General features: G+C 41.4%; 1 protein-coding gene across 3 annotated transcripts in view; it reads left to right on the forward strand.

Moving 5' to 3' along the window:
* MALRD1 (MAM and LDL receptor class A domain containing 1) overlaps positions 1-19,318 on the forward strand; it is a 696,170-nt gene that overhangs the window by 570,604 nt on the left and 106,248 nt on the right. For all 3 annotated transcript variants that reach the window (XM_077490931.1, XM_077490932.1, XM_077490933.1), the window contains 2 exons: positions 5,728-6,000; positions 15,269-15,391. In XM_077490931.1, coding sequence (XP_077347057.1) covers positions 5,728-6,000; positions 15,269-15,391 — 396 coding nt within the window. The remainder of the gene's footprint in view (positions 1-5,727; positions 6,001-15,268; positions 15,392-19,318) is intronic.

Genomic DNA, 19,318 nt, shown 5'->3' on the forward strand with positions numbered 1-19,318 from the left:
GAGAGCCATTATCCACAAATGGCGAAGACATGGAACAGTGGTGAACCTTCCCAGGAGTGGCCGGCCGCCCAAAATTACCCCAAGAGCGCAGCGACGACTCATCCAAGAGGTCACAAAAGAACCCACAACAACGTCCAAGGAACTGCAGGCCTCACTTGCCTCAGTTAAGGTCAGCGTTCATGCCTCCACCATCAGGAAAAGACTGGGCAAAAATGGCCTGCATGGCAGAGTTCCAAGGAGAAAACCACTGCTGAGCAAAAAGAACATCAAAGCTCGTCTCAATTTCTCCACAACACATCTTGATGATCCCCAAGACTTTTGGGACAACATTCTGTGGACCGATGAGACAAAAGTGGAACTCTTTGGAAGGTGTGTGTCCAAGTATATCTGGCGTAGAAGGAACACTGCATTTCATAAAAAGAACATTATACCAACAGTAAAATATGGTGGTGGTAGTGTGATGGTCTGGGGCTGCTTTGCTGCTTCAGGACCTGGAAGACTTGCCGTGATAAAAGGAACTATGAATTCTGCTGTCTACCAAGAGATCCTGAAGGAGAATGTCCGACCATCTGTTCGTGTACTCAAGCTGAAACGAACTTGGGTTCTGCAGCAGGACAATGATCCTAAACACACCAGCAAGTCCACCACCGAATGGCTGAAGAAAAACAAAATGAAGACTTTGGAGTGGCCTAGCCAAAGTCCTGACCTGAATCCTATTGAGATGTTGTGGTATGACCTTAAAAAGGGCATTCATGCTCGAAAACCCTCTAATGTAACTGAATTAGGACAATTCTGCAAAGATGAGTGAGCCAAAATTCCTCCAGGACGCTGTAAAAGCCTCATTGCACGTTATCACAAACGCTTGGTTGCAGTTGTTGCTGCTAAGGGTGGCCCAACCAGTTATTAGGTTTAGGGGGCAATCACTTTTTCACACAGGGCCATGATGGTTTGGATTTTTTTTCACCTTTAATAATAAACACCTTCATTTACAAATTGCATTTTGTGTTTACTTGTGTTGTCCTTGACTATTGTTTAAATTGGTTTGATGTTCCGAAACACTTAAGTGTGACAAACATGCAAAGGAACAGGAAATGAGGAAGGGGGCAAACACTTTTTCACACCACTGTAGATGTGTGCAGTTCAAAGTTAATCATTGGAGTTTGTTATAGACCACCCAATGTTAATGAGGAGGTGGAGACTCAGTTCCTTGCAGATGGAAAGGGCTGCAAGTTCTGGGACAGTGATAATAATGAGGGATGTTAACTACCCAGAAATTGACTGGGGTAATGGCACTGCTGGAACAGTTAAAGGGCAAAAATGTATAAACCTATTACAGGACAATTTTATGGTCCAGTTTATTGAGGCACCAACTAGGAATGATGCTCTGTTGGACCTGGTAATCTCAAACCATGCAGAGCTTATTACTAATGTTCATATAAAGGAACATCTGGGTAGCAGTGACCATAACATGATTTCATTTGATGTTAGCTGTAAGCAAAAAACACATACGGGAAAGATAAAAACACGTAACTTTAAGAGAGCAAATTTTCCAAGGATTAGGGCTGCTCTCCATGTCTTAGACTGGGAGGGAATATTGACATCCATGGACACAGAAGAGACATGGGAATTCTTAAAAAAAAAAACCAGTTTGTGAACTCAATGCAAAGTAAATTCCCATGGGCAATAAGTTTAAAAGTCTAAAAATAAAACCTATGTGGCACACGGCCAAAGTTAAAAAAGCTATAAACAATAAGGAAAGAGCTTTTAAAAAACATAAACATGAATGAACACTATTGTCATTTAAATGTTACAAAGAATATAACAGAGTATGTAAAAAGGAAATTAAGGGAGCAAAAATTCAAAAAGAATGAAAGATTGCAAAAAATAGTAGGACAAACTCCCAAAAATTCTTCAAATATATTAATAGTAAAAAGGTCAGGTCTGAGCATGTAGGCCCTTTACAAAATAATCTAGAATTGGTGACTGGGGACAAAGAGAAGGCATGTCCATAATGAGGGGGTAGTGACACAGCCCGAAATGATTCACAATGGCTCAAAAGTGATATGGTCCAGAAATATTTATGCAGAATAAAAGGTGGATAAAGCACGTGGACCAGATGGCATCCACCTACGGATCCTAAAAGAATTGAGCTTCGTCATTTCAAAGCCATTGTATCTCATTTTTAATTACAGGAATAGTACCACTGGATTGGTGTAGGGCCAATGTGGTGCCTATATTTAAAAAGGGAACAAAGACTTTACCAAGTAACTATAGACCCGTTTAACTTCTATATTCGGGAGGTTACTGGAGAGTTTAATAAAAGACCACATAGACGAGTTCTTGCTGGAAAAAAAATATTTTAAGCAAAAGACAGCATGGATTCATGATAGACAGAAGTTGTCAAAGAAATCTGATTTCTTTCTATGAGGCGGTAAGTAAAACCTCGGACAGAGGGGTGGCTGTGGATGTGGTATACTTGGATTTTGCAAGAGTGTTTCTATACAGTTCCCCACACACGGCTAATGTGTAAGGTAAAGTCTACAGGCTTGGAAATATCAGTTTGTAAATGGATAGAAAACTGGCTAAAATACTGAATTCAGAGAGTAGTGTTAATGATTCTTACTCTGAATGGTCTAAGATTATCAGTGGTGTACTCCAAGGTTCAGTGCTGGGACCCTTACTCTTTAATATCTTTATAAATGATATTGGGTCTGGGATTAAAAGTACCATTTCAGTCTTTGCAGATGACACTAAGCTAATAACGTCCTTGCAGGATGTCTCCAATTTACAAGCCGACCTCAATGCAATGTCTAATTGGGCAACTATGTGGCAGATGAGGTTTAATGTTGATAAATGTAAAGTTATGCACTTGAGGGCTAAGAATATGCATGCATCATACATACTAGGGGGAGTACAACTGGGGGAATCCATAGTGGAGAAGACTCTGGGGGTTTTGGTAGATCATAAGCTCAATAATAGCATGCAATGTCAAGCTGTGCTTTCCAAAGTGCGCAAAGTCTTTTCTTGTATTAAGAGAGATATGGACTGACTCCAGAGAGAGAGATGCCCCTGTACAAAATCCTTAGTAAGACCTCATCTGCAATATGTAGTTCAGTTTTGGGCACCAGTTCTCAAAAAGGATATCGGGGAACTGGAGAAAGTGCAGAGAAGGGCAACCAAACTGATAAGAGGCATGGAGGAGCTCAGCTATGAGGAGAGATTAGAGGAACTGAATTTATTCTCTCTTGAGAAGAGGAGATTGAGGGGGGGATATGATCAACATGTACAAATATATCAGGGGTCCATATAGTGAACTTGGTGTTGAGTTATTCACTTTACGATCAACACAGAGAACAAGGGGGCACTCTTTACGCCTAGGGGAAAAGAGATTTCATCTCCAAATATGGAAAGGTTTATTCACAGTAAGAGCTGTGAAAATGTGGAATAGGCTCCCTCCAGAGGTGGTTCAGGCCAGCTCAGTAGATTGCTTTAAGAAAGGCCTGGATTCTTTCCTAAATGTACATAATATAACTGGGTACTAACATTTATAGGTAAAGTTGATCCAGGGAATATCCGATTGCCCCTCTGGGATCAGGAACTAATTTTTTCCCCTGCTGTAGCAAATTGGATCATGCTTTGCTGGGTTTTTTTTCGCCTTCCTCTGGATCAACTATGAGTATAGGCTTGTGTATATGGGATTGTATGATATTATTTTTTATTCATTTATTTATTTTTATAGTTGAACTAGGACTTGTGTCTTTTTTCAACCCAATTAACTATGTACAGTAAATGTGTAACTATGTAAGCCTGAAAGTTTTGTGCCAATATTGACCGGTATTTGGAACTGTTCATAATTCCCTTTACCTTGACTAAGGCCCCTGTTTCAGCTGAAGAAAAACAGCCCCAAAGCATGATGCTGCCACCACCATGCTTGATTGTGGGTTTGGTGTTTTTTTGGTGATGTGCAGTGTTGTTTTTGCGCCAAACATATTTTTTTAAATCTTGGGCAAAAAATTAATACTTGGTTTCATCAGACCATAACACATTTTCTCACATGGTTTTGAGAGAGTTTAGATGCATTTTTGCTATATTTAGCTGGGCTTGGATGTTTTTCTTTGTATGAAAAGGCTTCCGTCTTGCCACTCTACCCCATAACCCAGACATATGAAGAGTAGATTGTTGTCACATGTACCACACAGTCAATACTTGCCAGATAGTCCTGCAGCTCCTTTAATGTTGCTGTAGGCCTCTTGGCAGACTCCCTGACCAGTTTTCTTCTCGTCCTTTCATCAATTTGGAGGGATGTCTAGTTCTTGGTAATGTCACTGTTGTGTCATATTTTCTCCACTTGATGACGACTGTCTTAACTGTGTTCCATGGTATATCTAATGCCTGGGAAATTCTTTTGTACCCTTCTCCTGACTGATACCTTTTAACAATGAGATCCCGCTGATGTTTTGGAAGCTCTCTATGGACCATGGCTTTTTCTATAGAATGCGACTTAGAAAATGTCAGGAAAGACCTACTAGAACAGCTGAACTTTATTTGGGGTTAATCAGAGGCACTTTAAAGGATGTCAGATGTATACTGACTCCTATTTAACATGAGTTGAATGTGATTGCTTAATTCTGAAAACAACTATGACCCCAGCTATAAGAGGGTGTGCACACTTATGCAACCACATTTTTGTTTTTTACCCCCCCTAAAAGATTTTTAGTTTGTTTTTAAATTGAGTTGTACAGTTTATATGTCACATTAAAGGTGGACAAAATTCTGAAATGATTTATCTTTGTCTCATTTTTTTACATCACAGAAACCTGACATTTTAACATGGGTGTATAGACTTTTTATATCCACTGTACATTTCACATACATTTAAATTTTTTTGGCTTTCATTCATATTAAACAGTACTTAAATGGCACAGTAGTTTCTTGATAGTCATTTCTGTTCAGACTCCCCCAACATCACCACCCCAGCAGCTTCTTCCTATAGATTTTCCATAGACTGTGTTAGGGGTGCAGTAGACGCATGCATAATTTATTTCTGTATAGCTGGAAGTTTTATACTTAGACTGCACCAGATGGACACATAATTGGACTAGAGGAAGTTACAGATTCACAGGCTCAGAACGCCAGGTGGCCAACAACTAAAGGATTTTATACAGTGGGGTGACCTGGCATACTCAACAGATGAAGGATAAACAGTGAAATCCCTGCACAGTCGGGCTGCCCCATTGTGTTTTCGCACAAAATGTATACCTTAAAAGGGCTTTTCCAGAAAACATTTTTCTTTTTCTTACTTTTGTCAGATAAATAACATTTTGCAGATCAATATTTCATATTTAACCTTTGGCAGACAACAACCGGTTCTGATACTAGAGGGCTTCAGATGTTTAAATTGACTTGCTGCATAGCGGTGACTATACGTGTAATCTCAGGATATACACACATCTCTTCTTGAGAGGGTGCAGTCTGGGTCTTCTGTTTGCAAGAGGAGACAACACGTGCAGAACTAGTGCTGGTCTTTCTTATCTGACAGCTTGCCAGGAGCTGCACAGACGCATTGGCATTCCCTGCAATAAATGTTAATTTGTAAAAATAATAATTTTTTATTAATACAAAAATAATAATATAAAAACAGTTGTAAGCTTAAAAAAATAAATTAACAAAAAGCAGATGAGGAGAAACTGCAAAATAAGGGAAATAAGCATGTTTTTTTTTCCCCAGAGCCAGAAATACCAAAGCCTACCTGCCCTGAAGACTTGTTTACATGTGCCTATGAAAAGCAATGTGTGCCCTTGTCTGCCAAGTGTAATGGGATGGAGGACTGTATGGATGGAACAGATGAAATCTTCTGCCCTACAGTGATGCCCAGCACAGCTCCCAAGCCACAATGCAAAAGTACAGAAGTCCAGTGTTCCAGCAGACGATGTATCCCGGCGATGATGTGGTGTGATGGAGTAATTGATTGTCTGCTGGGTGAAGATGAATATAATTGTAGTAAGTGTTACAATTTGTCTTGGTTTTTTCTCAGTTATAAAATAAGGGTGGGCACAATTTTAATTTGGGCAGAATGCAAGGCTCTATGTCAGTGATGGCGAACCTTGGCACCCCCAGATGTTTTGGAACTACATTTCCCATGATGCTCAGCTAAAATGTAGAGTGCATGAGCATCATGGGAAATGTAGTTCTAAAACATCTGGGGTGCCAAGGTTCGCCATCACTGCTCTATGTACTAGCTATAAAATCCAAGGGAATTCACAGGGATATACTAAAGGTAACATAGAAGAATGAGGGCAAAAAATTCAAAGCCATTCCCCAAGTCTTCCCCACACTCTTTTTTTCAACATTTGTTTTCTTGTTTTTTGTGTTTTCTTAACCTTTTTTTTCTAAGTATAGGTCTATGTTTAGGTGTTTCCACGCATTTGCAAACTTACTGTTGTTTGAGTCAAAACTTCATTTGGAAGTTTGCTCCAAGCATCACTTCTCTTTTGGTAAAATAATACTTTCTATGGTTAGTTTTAAACTTTCCTCCTGGTAGCTCGAGGTTGTGTCCCCATGTTCTTCTGTTTCAGTCATATTCTCATGTTTCTTTCCTTTCCTCCAGGCTGTAAAAATGAAGTCCTTCGAGACTCTGCTGATATACAGTGGAACCTTGGATTACAAACATAATCCATTCCAGAAGAATGCTTGTAATCCAAAGTACTTGCATATCAAAGTGAGTTTCCCCATAGTAGTCAATGGAAACAAAGATAATTCATTCTGCATTGACTTCTATTGCATGCAATACCGCATGTGGCCAGAGGTGAGGGGTGGACGCCAGAGAGCCTCGGAAATACACCGGGGCAGCTCGGCTGAACTTGGAAACCCTCGGAAAGGTTTGGAAACACTCGGGAATGGAGTATTACCCGAGTGTTTGCGAACGGCTCCGAACCATTTCCGAGTGTCACCGGTGCCCCTGCACCTCTGGCCAAATGCGGTACTGCACACCCCATTAGCTTGAATTCTGCTCGTTTTGCGAGACAACACTCGTAAACCGAGTCAGAATTTTTTTTAAAAAGTTGCTTGTCTTTCAAAACGCTCATTAACCGCGTTACTCATTAACCAAGGTTCCACGGTATTTTATTCTTAAGGCTAGGTTCACCCTTATGCAAATTGGATGCAGGTTTTTCCACATCCAATTCGCATGACAGGAGACTGTGACTGGCTCTCAATGGAACCAATTCCCACATCTCCGGGACGGCTGCGGAGCGAATTGCACAAGGGTCCTGCGCATCTTTGGCTCTGTTTCAGGCCTGAATTCAGAAAAGAATTGGAGCCTGATTTGTCCCTGAAACGGAGAACAGGGATGCACTGGACCCCTGATGTCAGCTGCATCCGAACCAAGTGTGAACCCAGTCTTAGACCTTGCACCATTTTTGTTGTCAATTTGTAGACTCGCTCCCTCTTACGTCAATATCTTTTTGTAACTGAGGTCTCCAGAACTGGAACTGCCTTGTACACACCTGCCGAATGTCGGGAGACATCAGTCAGTTAGCCAATTGCCGACCGCCCGCCGCCGTTATATGTCGGCTGTTTGAAGATGAATATCATTGTTATGGCAGCAGCTAGCTGCTATAACCCTGGTATTCTCTTCTTCAGTGGGTGGTCGGTTTTCAGATAAAAGTGGTCTCTGCAGCAGATTCACCAGGAGATCACTGTTAACGGTGGTGGGAGAGGGCCCACCGCCTCGCTCCAGGGCGAGGCGGTGGGCTTAAACGGAAGCCGCGGGCAGCGGCGGAGGCGATCGGATCCTTCTCGGACTGTGGTATGGAGCTGACTGAGGGGAAGATGGCCCCCGCTTGCTCCATACCATTGCAGGGCGGACGCGACATCAAAACGTCACTTCTGCCCTTAGCTCTTAAAGGGACATTTATTTATTTTTTCAAACAACATTTTTTTTTTTTTTTTGCATTTTAGTGTAAATATGAGATCTGAGGTCTTTTTGACCACAGATCTTATATTTAAGTGGCCCTGTCATGCTTTTTTCTATTACAGGGGACGTCGGCACATGCAGATACAGGGTATATCTCCTAAACCATGCAGGTTTAGGAGATATCCGGGGTAGCTACAGGTAAACCTTATTATAGGCTTACCTGTAATAAAAAGTGGTTGTAAAGGGTTTACAACTGCTTTAAGTGGTTAAAAAAAATTAGTCCGAGATTCAGTCTGTTCATCAGAAGCCGACTTCTGTCAAACAAGCATGCTGGAAATACCGCAGTTGACCGGCTCCCAATCAGCGCTCTCAGACAATTTTTAAACCTACTTTAAAAAAATTCTTAGCCCTTGTACACACGGTCGGACATTCCGATGGACAATGTCCGATAGGACCGTGTTGTCGACAGTGTGTGGGCTCCATCGGACTGTTTCCATTGGAGTATCCGACAGACCAAGTTTTCCAGCTGGGCTATAAAATTTTCTGACAACATGATCCGATCGGACTTTGTCCGATCATGTTTAGAGAATTCCGATCTGACAACGTGCCACGCATGCTCAGATCAAATTCCTAGACCAAAGCTATTGGTTACTAGCCTGAACGTAGTCCCATCCTAACTAAATAACGTCATCACGTTAAGTACGATCGGATTTTCTGACAACTTTGTCCGACTGTGTGTATGCAACAGTTTTGGACAAAATCCGTCGGACAAAATGTGACGGATTTGGTTGTCGGAATGTCCGACTGTGTGTACAAGGTCTTAGCCTTAATAATGATATTAGGTATTTGCTACTGAGGGTGGGAAGCATTTGTGGGGTTCCTATTGTTTGCAATTAAACATATAATACATACATACAGTATCTACATAATATAATACATAATTATATACATACATAATGCAAACATATAATGTAAAAATCCTTCCAGTATTTATTACTTTTCTCTCAATTAAAAGGGAGATTCCCTTAAAATAGTAATTCGTTGCTCCTTTGTTTACATTTGTTTAAAATTAAGACTAATTGAGTGCTACTTCACACTAGGAATGGCACAGAAACGCGCTCCACATTCCAGGGCAATTCCTGTGTGATTCAGTGCGCTGTGATTTTCAGCCCATTCATTTGAATGGACTGAAACTGCACTGGATTGCAGAAAAAGTTGTGCATGCACTACTTTTAAAAATGCTCTGCAACTGGAAGGTATAGTACTGCAGTACTATGTGATCGGGGTGTCGTAAGAAATCTATTGACATTTGCAGCAGATAGCACACTCGTGCATTTGGAACGCAGTGGATTGCAATGTTCAAAAAGGCCCTGTATTATGTTATTTTTGCTAACAGCTTATTTTTTTTTAATTTTTGACCATGCATACAAACTATCACCAAAAAAGGTGTTTTTTTATGACTTTCCAAAGAAAAAACAATTATTGCTAACATTGCTAGAATTCCTTTAATTCCCTGGTGAGCTGTTTTCTTTTGCAAATGATATAAAGTACAAATCTTTACCATCTTTATTACCCTAGATGACCCTTGAGAAAACCTTTCATATTTCCTAACTTTTACAAATTTCATTTTTTTTTTAATTAGCAGAGGGAAACCAATTCTACTGACAGTGTAGAGGACCAAGAACGTTTTCTTCTAATGACTTCCCTTACTTTGATATAGAATCACAGCTCTGTAAATGATGCTTTTACTTTGTAGTGTAAACTACTTTTTGCTAATAAAATAATCTTTTTTTTGAGGTGATGACATATTTTAACAAACGTGCTTCTCAGAGATAAAATACAAGCTCTGAAAAGCAGACAAAGAACTTCAGTAAAAAGACTAATATTTTTTAAACAGAAAATCTGTGAAATATGTAACTAATTACATTATTTTTTTTTATCATCCAAAGACATTTTTAGCCAGAAAGTTTATCTCTTAAATATTGTGAAGGCTATACTGTTAAATTCATTCACCTAAAGTAAACCTCCTTTTTTGTAAAAAAAAAAAAAACTGGCTTCACGCTTTAAACACTGCATGTATTTTACGAAATAATAATGCAGCCGCGGTTGCGCAGGTGCTTCCCTCATCGTCGGACGGGTGCTGGTGCTGTGGTGAGGATGAGGGTACCTTACTCCATATTTTCTGGTCCTGCTCTAGATTGTGGGTGTTCTGGGATGAGGTCCGTCGCATTACTCAGAAGTTCACGGATTACGCTGTCCCAGATAATGCCGCTTTTTTCTTACTACGATTCCCATCAAAAAATATAAGAGATCGCTTGTTTGTCACCTTCTTAATGCAGCTAAGGCATGCATTCCCCTTCACTGGAAACAACACTCTCCCCCAACCGTTGCACATTGGGTGCGGAAGATGAAGGACTTGATCCTCACTGCACAACATAAACAGGAGGCCTTTAAAAAGACCTTGGATATTTGGAGCATGTTCATATTTTCAGATGAAGGTCAACGCTTGATGGGGACATAACCCTTCCCCATCTTCTCTAAGAAGATATTAACCTTGGTCACCGCCATGTCTTTCTTTAGGTCCCCCTGTCTGTCTTTCTTTCCCTCTTTCTTTCCCCTCTACCCGCCTTTCTTCTCCCTTCTTCCTTTGTGTCCTCCCTCCCTCCCCTGACCCCCCTCCAGCGACTCTGGGTTTCCCCCCTCACGTTGGGTGGAAGGAGTGAGGGGATTGAACCCCATTTCTGTGCCAGCAGAATGAGCTTTGGCGTTAGCAGATATTACTTCTAACAGAGGCAGTGGCCTGCTATTTAACTGTCTATTAACATATGCCCTATACACTTCTCTGTTTGTTTCTGTCATGGTTATGCAGTGATCTTCCTGTGTTTGCTTACCTCCCCTCATGTCTTCAGACTAAGAGGTCAGCCACTTCCACCTGGTGGTTTTTATAACCTCTCCTCTAAGCATGGCTCCACCCCAGGCCCTATCAGGGAGCCCTATATTAACCTGTGCACTGCAGGCTATCAGTGCTGATCAAACATTGTGTATTCCTTTGTGTGTTAGCTTCCTGTTTCCTGCCGTGTGCTCTGCTACTGGTTTCTCAATTACCGACTTTGGCCTGTCTTGACTATCCCTGTTTGCCTGTGATCCTGACCTTTTGGCGTGTACCCGACTATTCTTGTCTGCTTGTGGCCCCGACCTTGGCTTTGTCCCTCACCATCCCTATCCTCCTGTTGCCTACTGTGGGTGTGAGCTGGGGGACCCTGGGGGTCGCGACCTGGAGCCAGTTGCAGCCAAGTCCATCCTCACCACCAGAGGCACTGGTGAACACCTGCTGGCTCTTAGACTCCGCGCCCCAGGGAATCTTACGCTCTAACCCCAGTGGGATCTGTCCCCCGTCTGCAGCAGTCAGTCGTAGGGTCCACAACCTTGCGGTGCACTCCAGATCCCTACGGTGTGCACCTGTCACCTCGCCTCAAGGTGACCTGACAGTTTCTTGTGCTGAATTGACCTATGTAGTCATAGCTCTGTATGTTTTATTATTTGTGCTGTGGGGCTTTTCCCTATCCAGAGTTGAATAAAATTCATATTTGAAAAAAAATAATAATAATGCAGCCACAACTTGCTTCTGTTTTGTAGATTCTGAGGTAATTGCGGTAAAGTTTTCAAACTGACTGCTAAATGGGAAGGCTTTGGTTTGTACTAACATGAGAGTGTAGAGTGCCTACAATTAAGTAATGGTGCCAAATTGCTCAAAAGGTCCCAAGCCTTCTGCAACTGCCTCCTAAAATGCCCAGGTTTGGCTAGGGTGGACCTAGTCTGCCGGAAAAACAGTTGTGTGTGGGCAGGTCCGCTCGGGAAAGTCCGGTGGACCTCCGCTGCAAAGTCCGGCGGGTTGTCTGCCGGCTAGACATGTGTGATTCGTTTCGTACGAATCTCAAATTCATACGAATTTCTCAAAATTCGTACGTTTGGGAGGATCCGAAATACGAATTGCCGTGCGTCCGAATTCTGTACGGAATACGAACTTTTGTTTACGAATTCCGGATCTCAGTCATTATGCTTATTATGACTTGCAGAAGACTTCTGTGATAGAAGTCAATGTAAATTGCCTGAAGACATCAGTGAAGGACTTTCATCCTCCCTGGGCAGGCTGCCAAGAAAAGAACAAAATTATACAATGTTTCTTCTTCAATGGGCTGAACTCCGTGTGTAGAAGTTTTCAGTTTAACCATTTAAAGACTAAATCTTTTCTGACACTTGTTGCTTACAAGTAAAAATCCAGTATTTTCTGCTAGAAACCCCAAAAAGTATATATATTTTTTTAGCAGAGACCCTAGGGAATAAAATAACGGTTGTTGCAATATTTTATGTGACGCGGTATTTGCGCAGAGGTCTTTCAAACGCAAGTTAGCCCTTTATCACGGTGCTGGTGTCATTGCTGTATGTCACGCTGCTGATGTCAGTGCTCTCTATCACGGTGCTGGTGTCAGATCACTCTATCACGGTGCAGGTGTCATTGCTCCCTAGAGGTCCACCGAAAAACAAAAGGGCTAACTTGCGTTTGAAAGACCGCTGCGCAAATACCGTGTCACATAAAATATTGCAACAACCGCTATTTGTTTCCCTAGGGTCTCTGCTAAAAAATATATATATAATTTTTGGGGCTTCAAACGGAACAGAACGAAACAAATTTATTGACGGCGCCCATGTCTATTGCTCAGTTCTCCCTACAGAACCGGCGTGGGACAGATGCAGCATCAATCTGATGGTGATTATACCTAGGTGAATATATAGTTGCCAACTGTCCTGCATTTCCCGAGACATTCCCGGGATTAGGACCCTTGTCCTGAATTAATTTTGTCCCAGGAAATGTCCCGGGAAATTTGGTTTGTCCCCGTTAATTTTGCCGCTGGCTGCTAGAGGTCCACGGCCAGCGGAGACACCTGCACCTAAAATATTGCAACAACCGCTATTTTATTCCCTAGGGTCTCTGCTAAAAAATATATATATATAGTTTTTGGGGCTTCTGAGTGATTTTCTAGCAGAAAATACTGGATTTTTACTTGTAAGCAACAAGTGTCAGAAAAGATTTAGTCTTTAAATGATTAAACTGAGAACTCCTACACACGGAGTTCAGCCCATTGAAGAAGAAACATTGTATCATTTTGTTCTTTTCTTGGCAGCCTGCCCAGAGAGGATAAAAAAACTTCACTGATGTCTTCAGGCAACTTACATTGACTTCTATCACAGAAGTCTTCTGCAAGTCATAATAAGCATAATGAGCAATGTTTTTGCCTTTAAATTCATCGTAACGAACGTTCGAACACGTTAACGACAATTCGTATTTCGTACGAAACAGAACGGAATTTCGGACACAAAATACGAAGTGCGAATTAATTTTATTACGAATAGAAACGGAACAGAACAAAACAAATTTATTGACGGCGCCCATGTCTACTGCCGGACTAAGTCCGCTAGATAGTCCGATTGTGTGTACGCGGCATTACAGTACCTTTACTGGAACACTTGAAGTAAAACATTTGAGGTGTGTCCACATACCTTTGGCCAAAGAATAGGTGTAATGGTCAAGGATCCACAAACTTTTGGTTAATGGGAGAGTGTTGGAGCCAGCTAAGACATATCGCACAATAACCTAAATATGTGCTAAACAAATACTTTTGAATCTGCATGGTTCTTCATGTACCTCCATTGAGAATATATTAGAATAAAAAGAATAAATATGAGTAAGAAATGAACTAACACTCTCTGTAAAGACGTATCTTTGTGTAATTGTCCTCTAAGGTTGCCTAGACTATTGGCCTCTTTGATTTTCCCATTCTAAGTCGGTCTGCAAAAATTCTCAATATCAGATCAGCTCCTGTCTATATAATCATTAATTAAACAGCTGATACATTTTCTGGCCAACAGTTTGTCTGCATGGTCTGCAGAACATGTCAGCACACTTCTGCACACACACCATGTTTACTTTCTATAAAGATATGCTCACATGGACACGAGAAGAATGAACTAAGTGCAAGTGCTCAACACCTGCCAATTGCATTTAAAGCCCACCAAGTGCCCACTAGCTGCTGTGTCTGATAGTGTCCTGAGCAGAATGGCTTAGTGCAGGGGCAGACTGACAACTTATGGGGCCCCCGGGTATTGGAGATTATGGGGCCCCCAGGCAATCAGAGATTATGGGGCCACACAGTAGACACAACACACACACACACACACACACAGTATACAATCATATAGTATGCACAGACATGTTTCTATTGGCTGAGAAGGTACTGGAGAGGTGGGGTAGCTATAATCTCAGGATTTTTAGACCAAAAGGATGTTGGTAAGGGACCTTTCAAAGACAGATGTAAAAAAAACCTCTATTTTTTACATACTGTCCCTGGTTTTACTGAGGCTGGCAACCCTGATGGGGCCCCCTAGTGGCATGGGGCCCTCGGGCAGTGCCCGAGTGGCCCAATGGTCAGTCCGCCCCTGGCTTAGTGCACACATTGTTCATACATTGCCAACCTGAACCTGCATAACAAGAGCTGAATGCCTTCTGTATTTCACAAGAGAGTATTTTATCTGAATACCAATCACCTGGAAGTTAGGGAACCAATCAGTGAGATTATGTAAAAGTTCACCAAATTGGTGCGAGCAGTTTGACTTGTAATTCACCATTTTGGAAAAGGGAACAGGATTGCTGCAACTAGCCAACGTTATAGTAAGGCCTCATTTTCACGTGAATTTGGGGCTGACTATGGGCTGACCCATTCAAAGCAATGAGAGGCTAACAATGCCCACTGGCACTGTGGCCATCCGCATGTAATCAGACATTTAGCAATTATCTCTGGATGATCGGTTCTGGGTGCAAACTGTCTGTATCCAGGGCCAATCATCCATAGGTAATCACTGCATGTCTAATTACATGTGAATGCCTATGGGAGCTTTCAGGCTCTCATTGCATTGAATGGGTCTTCCCAATGGCATCTGTTGGCATAAAACCCCACTAAGGCCTAAAGTGAGTTTGGTACATAGAAGGAAAATAGGAGTATATTTGTAATCAATTGTGGACATTATTGATGAAAAAATAAGAATAAAGCTGGAATCTATCTTTTAGCTCCAAGAGGTTCCAGGTACTTTAGCTGCACAGGAGCTGCTGGCTTGCACACATACTAATCATGAGCTTGCTTGGCTACAAGCCTAGTAAAGTAATTAGGCGCTCTCGCTCTCTCTCGCTTGAAAGTCCTATTCACTCCTAAAAATTGTTTAGAACTAATTTGCATTTGTTATTGAATGACCCTGAGTGTAACCATTTTATCCATTTGATTGTGTTGTTATATTCTCTAGCTTCTATAGTTTCTGCCAATGGTTCCATTCTATGCATTCCCACCAATACATGGCTGACTGTTGAGCAGAGGTGTGATGGAAGACCAGATTGCAACAACTACATAGATGAGTCTCTCTGTTCAGGTAATGATATCCTGCCTGCAGTATACAGTGGTGTGAAAAAGTGTTTGCCCCCTTCCTCATTGCCTGTTCCTTTGCATGTTTGTCACACTTAAGTGTTTCGGAACATCAAACCAATTTAAACAATAGTCAAGGACAACACAAGTAAACACAAAATGCAATTTGTAAATTAAGGTGTTTATTATTAAAGGTGAAAAAAAATCCAAACCATCATGGCCCTGTGTGAAAAAGTGATTGCCCCCTAAACCTAATAACTGGTTGGGCCACCCTTAGCAGCAACAACTACAACCAAGCGTTTGCGATAACGTGCAATGAGGCTTTTACAGCGTCCTGGAGGAATTTTGGCCCACTCATCTTTGCAGAATTGTCCTAATTCAGTTACATTAGAGGGTTTTCGAGCATGAACGGCCTTTTTAAGGTCATACCACAACATCTCAATAGGATTCAGGTCAGGACTTTGGCTAGGCCACTCAAAAGTCTTCATTTTGCTTTTCTTCAGCCATTCGGTGGTGGACTTGCTGGTGTGTTTAGGATCATTGTCCTGCTGCAGAACCCAAGTTCGTTTCAGCTTAAGTACACGAACAGATGGTCGGACATTCTCCTTCAGGATCTCTTGGTAGACAGCAGAATTCATAGTTCCTTTTATCACGGCAAGTCTTCCAGGTCCTGAAGCAGCAAAACAGCCCCAGACCATCACACTACCACCACCATATTTTACTGTTGGTATAATGTTCTTTTTATGAAATGCAGTGTTCCTTCTACGCCAGATATACTTGGACACACACCTTCCAAAGAGTTCCACTTTTGTCTCATCGGTCCACAGAATGTTGTCCCAAAAGTCTTGGGGATCATCAAGATGTGTTGTGGAGAAATTGAGACGAGCTTTGATGTTCTTTTTGCTCAGCAGTGGTTTTCTCCTTGGAACTCTGCCATGCAGGCCATTTTTGCCCAGTCTTTTCCTGATGGTGGAGGCATGAACGCTGACCTTAACTGAGGCAAGTGAGGCCTGCAGTTCCTTGGACGTTGTTGTGGGGTCTTTTGGGACCTCTTGGATGAGTTGTCGCTGCGCTCTTGGGGTAATTTTGGGCGGCCGGCCACTCCTGGGAAAGTTCTCCACTGTTCCATGTCTTCGCCATTTGTGGATAATGGCTCTCACTGTGGTTCGCTGGATTCCCAAAGCTTTGGAAATGGCTTTATAACCCTTTCCAGACTGATAGATCTCAATTACTTTCTTTCTCAATTGTTCCTGAATTTCTTTGGGTCTCGGCATGATGTGTAGCTTTTAAGGATCTTCTGGTGGACCTTACTGTGTCAAGCAGCTCCTATTTAAGTGATGCCTTGATTGTGAACAGGTGTGGCAATAATCAGGCCTGGGTGTGGCTAGAGAAATTGAACTCAGGTGTGGACAACCACAGTTATAGTATGTTTTAACAAGGGGGCAATCACTTTTTCACACAGGGCCATGATGGTTTGGATTTTTTTTCACCTTTAATAATAAACACCTTCATTTACAAATTGCATTTTGTGTTTACTTGTGTTGTCCTTGACTATTGTTTAAATTGGTTTGATGTTCCGAAACACTTAAGTGTGACAAACATGCAAAGGAACAGGAAATGAGGAAGGGGGCAAACACTTTTTCACACCACTGTATATATAAAAAAAGGTTGAATTCAGACTATTAGCGGTGACCAGCATTTTACTGCAATTTAAAACGTTGGTCACAACAAGGACACACAGAAAACTATTGTTATGTGTATGTTCCGATCACACTACAATGTGGCCTGGAGCTGCACTAAAATGCAGACTTTGCACATTTTATTGCAGTGCACTGTAAAGGATTGCACGTCACTGTACAGCAGTACATTGCATTATGCTGCCGTACAGTGCTATAAATGAAGTGTACTTTTGTACACTTCAAATAAAGTTTTCGCAAAAAAAAAAAAAAAACACTCACTGCACTGCTCCCTATTGCAGTTGGAACAGACAGCTGCTGGACAGGTAAAGCACTCCAGCAGCTACTGTATCTGTTTCAGTATAAATTCAGCCAATGAATGCTACCATAAACATTAAAGTCCAGTCAAAACTATTTTTAGTTTTGGATAGAGTGGGTAAGGATTAGAACCCTTGTATGTTTTTGCTGCTATTTGTGGTTTTGTTAGAGAAATTTTCCTTTATTTATTATGCGTATTTCCAATAAAAAAAAAAAAAGTGTTTCTGTTTCAGATTTTCCCTGATTTCCTCTCTGGTGAAACTGTTGTCAATGGGACAGTAAGTGAGGAAAAACTGTCTGTAGAGGAGCCCTCAATAGCACTAAAAACACAACAGGGCTCCAAACCCCTCTCACTCTATTCAAAACTAGAAAAAGAAAAGTTTTGCTACCTGTGCATTACATATTATAAAGTCCAATATTGCAGCGCTACACAAAAGTTTTAAATGTGATTGTCCACAAAAAACAGATGTGAACAAAAGAAGTTTTAAATGTGATTGTCCATAAAACCAAATGTAAACAAACAAAAAAAACGTAAATGTGATTGTCCATAGACAAGTGACGTAAGTCTTCCACCAAGATTCAGTGTGCATATATGAAGCACACCACACCCAAGTACTCTCAATCTGCTTACCAGATTGAAAAGAAAACAGGCATATAATCATATGACGCATATGGTAGATAATAAACTTGGATGGCACACTCCAAACTTGATTGATGGATCATAGGGTTAACCAGGTACATCAGTATCAGATGGAACATCAGAACTGGTTATTTCTTTTTGCATGATCAGACATGACCAAGCTGGCTTTTTTCTAATCGATATACAGCAGTCACATGACTCAGGTCTTTCCCAGCCTGTCTGCAGCAAAACAAAAAGCAGGAGGAGCTTCTAGTCCTCTGCCCACAGTAAACTTGTGTCCCCGGTCCGCTATCCTCTCTCAGGTGGGAATCCGGCCCTGGGTGGGCTGCTAGCCCACCCAGACACAGCTGCCCAAGTAACGGAACCTGCAAGAGGAGGAGAGTGACAGAGAGCTGGCCTCCTGCAGGTAACCAGGGCCGGATTTCCACCTGAGAGAGAACAGCGGACCGAGGACTAGAAGCTCCTCCTGCTTTTTGTTTTGCTGTAGACAGGCTAGGAAAGAGCTGATTCATGTGGCCGCTGTATATCAATTAAAAAAAAGCCGGTTTGGTCATGTCTGATCATGCAACAAGAACAGACCAGTTCTGATGTTCCATCTGATACTGATGTACATGGTTAACCCTATGATCCATCTATCAAGTTTGGAGTGTGCCACCCAAGTGTATTATCTATCATCTGCATTATATGATTATATGCCTGTTTTATTTTCATTCTGGTAAACAGATTGAGAAAAGCCCCTGTACAAAAACAGTAGACATGTGCATTCATTTTCGTCCAAATGCATTTTCGTCTGAATTTCAGGTATTTTCGTTATCAAAAGTGCAGAATCCAAAAAAACAAAAGATCCGACATAAACAAATGCTTTATTTTAGTTTTCGTTGTGACAACAGTTTTGATATAGATACGAGATTCAACATGATGCTGACAATAACAATCTGTGTCTATTGAACCTGTGGTCGAATGTGCCTAACATTAACTATATTAGTCTAGGATTATTCGACATAGAGACAAAAGATTTGATATAGAGAGAAAAGATCGCTGCTGGAATTGGGTGGGGGAAGTAAAATAAAAATGATGATGATGAATGCTATTGGCTGATTGTAACCAAAGAGGAGGAGCAGTAAAATAGTCAGAACTAGGTACAAACATACAGCCAACTTACTTTCACTTACAATTGCTAACAGAGAGAGACACATACACTGAATCATTTCAGAAGACAGACAATCTTAGCTGGTCCGTTTGTCAGAGAACCTAAATTATTTAGCAATTAAGCATAAGCACAGAAGCAGAACAATAGTGA

Source organism: Lithobates pipiens, unplaced genomic scaffold, assembly GCF_037356315.1.
Source record: "Lithobates pipiens isolate NorthernLeopardFrog02 unplaced genomic scaffold, aLitPip1_a1.2 Scaffold_19, whole genome shotgun sequence".
Lineage (NCBI taxonomy): Eukaryota > Metazoa > Chordata > Amphibia > Anura > Ranidae > Lithobates > Lithobates pipiens.